Consider the following 4,561-nt stretch of genomic DNA (forward strand, 5'->3'; position numbering starts at 1 on the left):
GCACGTTCTAACGCCCTCAGTTACTGCCATTACATCAGTGCAAAAAGGTACTTATCAGTTTAATCATTAAATATCAGACTAACACCTTATCACTGCATTGCTAAGAACCTATACAAATAGATTTGAGAAAATCTTCAGTCACAAAATAAGTTGCTGCCGGAGAGGCTAGACCTAAAGACTATTATCTGCTAGAAACATTTTGACAGGTGTTACAGGGCTCCTTCCAGACATATTTTGCTCAATTCAAGTGTTAAGAAGATTACACACAATTTCTTATAGAGATAAATGCTGAACATTATCTAAACAAGCTCGACTCTAAAATCAGGTTCCCTCTTACCGTGGCATATAAGCAAGAGAAAACGAAACATAGAGATATTAACTCTAGGAATACACCGTATAAAAACAATGACTGTGAGAACAAATTCAGTTTTCAAAACCGCCTCAATCAAGGTAAAATAACCTAAGTTGGGGAAAAAAGTTACATGTGCCAAAAAAGATACAGCCCTAAATCTTATCTCACAGAATTTGACAGAATGCACACTGGGGGAAACCACTTTCAGTGCAATGTATGCCAAAAAAGTTTCAGACGTAAATCTTATCTCACTGAACATATAAGAATCCACACTGGGGAAAACCCTTATCAGTGCTCTGAATGCCAGGAAAGGTTTTGTAACAAAGAAAGCCTTTCTCAACATGCAATAACCCACTCTGTGGAACAACCTTATCAGTGCTCTGAATGCCAGAAATGTTTCAGTGTAAAAAGTAGTCTCACACGGCATAGAAAGATCCACACTGGGGAAAAGCCTTATCAGTGCTCTGAATGCCACAAATGTTTCAGTGAAAAAAGCGTTCTCAATCGGCATATAAGAACGCACACTGGGGAAAAACCTTATCAGTGCACTGAATGCCACAAATGTTTCAGTGATAAAAGCGTTCTCAGTCGGCATAAAAGATCCCACACTGGGGAAAAACCTTATCAGTGCTCTGAATGCCAGAAATGTTTCAGTGAAAAACGCGAACTCACGGTGCATATAAAAACCCACACTGGGGAAAAACCTTTTCAGTGCTCTGAATGCCAGAAAAGTTTCCAAAACAAAGGAAGTCTTTCTCAACATACAATAACCCACACAGGGAAAAAACCTTATCCATGCTCTGAATGTCAGAAATGTTTCAGTTACAAAAGCAGTCTCAATCAGCATATAAGAACCCACACTGGGGAAAAAACTTATCAGTGCTCTGAATGCCCAAAAGATTTCAAACTTAAATCACTTCTAACTGCACATGTGAGATTCCACACTGGGGAAAAACCTTTTCAGTGCTCTGAATGCCATAAATGTTTCAGTGACAAAATAGGACTCACTCAACATATAACAACCCACACTGGGGAAAAACCTTACCAGTGCTCTGAATGCCACAAATGTTTCAGTGTAAAAAGCAATCTCACTCAGCATATAAGAACCCACACTGGGGAAAAACCTTATCAGTGCTCTGAATGCCACAGATGTTTCAGTGAAAAAAACAGACTTACTGAGCATATAAGAACCCACACTGGGGAAAAACCTTATCAGTGCTCTGAATGCCAGATATGTTTCAGTGTAAAAAGCAATCTCACTCAGCATATAAGAACCCACACTGGGGAAAAACCTTATCAGTGCTCTGAATGCCACAGATGTTTCAGTGACAAAATCAGACTTACTGAGCATATAAGAACCCACACTGGGGAAAAACCTTTTCAGTGCTCTGAATGCCACAAATGTTTCAGTGTAAAAAGTAATCTCACTCAGCATATAAGAACCCACACTGGGGAAAAACCTTATCAGTGCTCTGAATGCCACAGATGTTTCAGTGAAAAAATCAGACTTACTGAGCATATAAGAACCCACACTGGGGAAAAACCTTTTCAGTGCTCTGAATGCCACAAATGTTTCAGTGAAAAAAGCAGTCTCACTCAGCATATAAGAATCCACACTGGGGAAAAGCCTTATCAGTGCTCTAAATGCCACAAATGTTTCAGTGGAAAAAGCGGTCTCAGTCAGCCTATAAGAATCCACACTGGGGAAAAGCCTTATCAGTGCTCTGAATGCCACAAATGTTTCAGTGAAAGAAGTGGTCTCAGTCAGCATATAAGAACCCACACTGGGGAAAAACCTTATCAGTGCTCTGAATGCCACAATTGTTTCAGTGAAAAAAGCAGTCTCACTCAGCATATAAGAATCCACACTGGGGAAAAGCCTTATCAGTGCTCTGAATGCCAGAAATGTTTCAGTGAAAAAAGCAATCTCACTCAGCATATAAGATTCCACACTGGGGAAAAACCTTATCAGTGCTCCGAATGCCTAAAATGTTTCAGCCGTAAATCGCATCTCACTGGACATGTGAGAATCCACACTGGTGAATAAAATTATTAGTGCTCTAAAGGTAAAGATTCAGAGGTAGTGATGGTTACAAGCGCCATAAGAAAACACACCATCAAAATAATTGAGTGCTCAGAACGCCAGAAAAACATCAATTTTATACTCAATCTCACTCTACATGAGCAGACGCACACACGGGAAAAACATTACCAACGCTGTGAATGCCAGAAATTCCTATTTGACAGGCACATCCTCACTAACCAAAAGCGACTCCATACTGATGAAAACCTTATGAGTGCTCTGAATGCCAGAAAAGCTCCAGAGAAAAAACACTATCTCACCATGAGAAACTCCACACTGGAGAAAATCCTTATGCCATAAAAGCTTGAATCTGAAAGACAGAGTTATGCTTCATGAGAGATCCCACTCTGGGGAAAAACCTTATGAGTGCTCGAAATGCAAGCAATGTTTTGGTTACAAATTACTTCTCACTTGACATGATCGAACTCACACGGGGAAGAAAGCCTTATGTGTGTTCTGAATGTCAGATAAGGTTTAGTCTTGAATACAATGTCATTTCACATGAGAGAATTCACACTGGACTAAAGCCATATACAGGAGGGGAAAGCCAGAAACGTTATACTCAGAAAGGAGATATCACTAAACATAAGAAATGCATCCACACCAGGTGAAAAGTGAGGCGTATCTTGAGTTGCAGAAAAGCTTCTAACAACCTGACTTTACATGAGAGAGCACATATTGTGGTTGCAATAGAATTCATCAAAAATCTCTTACAGGATAACTTAGGCTGCCCGCATGCAACCTCCAAAGAAATTTCAGGCCTGGAAATATTTTTCTTTGCAACAGAATCCACAATTTGAGTATCTGAAAGTTACAAAACTCTCAAGGTCTTTACTTTACACAGAGAAGTGTTAGTGCTTGCAAAAATCAACTAATTGCCCTAAAAATCACAATAATAATATCTTAAATTTTACTCCACCCAAAAGGTTTTTACTCACCCTTGTTTCTTAACATATGACTGATATCTATTTTTTCATGATAAGATTAAGCCTATGTGGAGTTCTTCAGTGAGGAACTCCGCAAAGTGACAAAAAAACTCTGGCGGTCTACGTGGAGTTCCGCAAGCAGCAGAGTGCGTAAGGGTCATGCCGTTAGTGGTGATTTCATCCCATGTCGGAGGATCATTTGGCCCTTCTCTTCCAGGAAGTTATGGATCTCTTTGCCAAGGGAGCTATCAAATGTGTCCCTGTGCCAGAAGTAGGTCGGGTTGCTACTCCCACTACTTCTTGGTACCGAAGAAGGACAAAGGCCTGCATCCTATCGTAGTCCTCAGGGACATAAACCGCTTCCTCTGAAAGGAGAAGTTCAAGATGTTAACCTTGGCTCAGGTCTTGTCTGCCTTCGACCCTGGAGATTTGATGGTAGCGTTGGACTTGCAGGACACTTAATTTCACATCCTCGCCTTGCCTGCCCACCGGCATTAACAACAGTTCACGGTAGGCCACACGCATTTTCAGTTTCCACGCTCCCCTTTGGCCTTACCAGCCCCCCCCCCCCCCCCCCCCCCCCCGGGTGTTCACGAAAGTGATGGCGGGGGTCGCAGCTCATCTGCGCAGATCAGGGGTTCCAGTCTTCCCCTCTCTCGACGACTGGCTGTTGAAGGTGAGCTCGCCCAGGCTGTCGTCTCCCACCTCTAGACTACGACAGACTTCCTGCATTTGCTGGGTTTCACAGTTAACCTGCTGAAGTCGCACCTGATTCCCTCCTATATGCTCCTTTTCATCAGAGCGGTTCTGGACACAGCACATTTTTGGGTCTATCCTCCCTAGCAGCAAGTCCAAGCTACTCAGGATATGATACCGATGTTTCAGCCTCCATCCCGGGGTTCTGTGAGAATGACCCAGAGGCTGCTGGGCCTCATGGCCTCCTGCATCCGGCTGGTGCATCATGCCAGATGGCATATACGTGCTCTGCAGTGGGACCTGAAGTTCCAGTGGGCGCAGCACCAGGGGAATCTTTCCGATGACTTTGAGATTTCAGAGGGGACTGCAAGTCTGTTGCAATGGTGGTTCAGGAACCAGGATTGGGTCAACTCTCCCTTCCCCAACCTGAGTTCACAGTAGTAATGGATGCGTTACTCCTGGGTAGGGGCAGCCATGTGGGAATGGCGGAGATCAAAGACCTCT

General features: G+C 43.0%; 1 protein-coding gene across 3 annotated transcripts; it reads left to right on the forward strand.

The window, feature by feature from the left end:
* The first annotated feature begins 482 nt into the window (after nt 1-482).
* Nucleotides 483-2,423, forward strand: LOC147737696 (uncharacterized). 3 transcript variants are annotated; one of them, XM_086935140.1, is made up of 3 exons: nt 483-633; nt 718-1,362; nt 1,699-2,423. In XM_086935140.1, the coding sequence occupies exons 1-3, from the start codon at nt 483-485 to the stop codon at nt 2,397-2,399; spliced, it is 1,497 nt and encodes a 498-aa protein (XP_086791266.1). In that variant the 3' UTR covers nt 2,400-2,423. The 3 variants fall into 3 exon arrangements, with proteins under 3 accessions (XP_086791266.1, XP_086791285.1, XP_086791276.1); XM_086935150.1 differs by lacking the exon at nt 718-1,362 and having other exon boundaries at nt 498-664; nt 1,670-2,423; XM_086935159.1 differs by having other exon boundaries at nt 483-2,423.
* Nucleotides 2,424-4,561: the final 2,138 nt, after the last annotated feature.

The sequence above is a fragment of the Lissotriton vulgaris genome, chromosome 1_1 (assembly GCF_964263255.1).
Source record: "Lissotriton vulgaris chromosome 1_1, aLisVul1.2, whole genome shotgun sequence".
NCBI lineage: Eukaryota > Metazoa > Chordata > Amphibia > Caudata > Salamandridae > Lissotriton > Lissotriton vulgaris.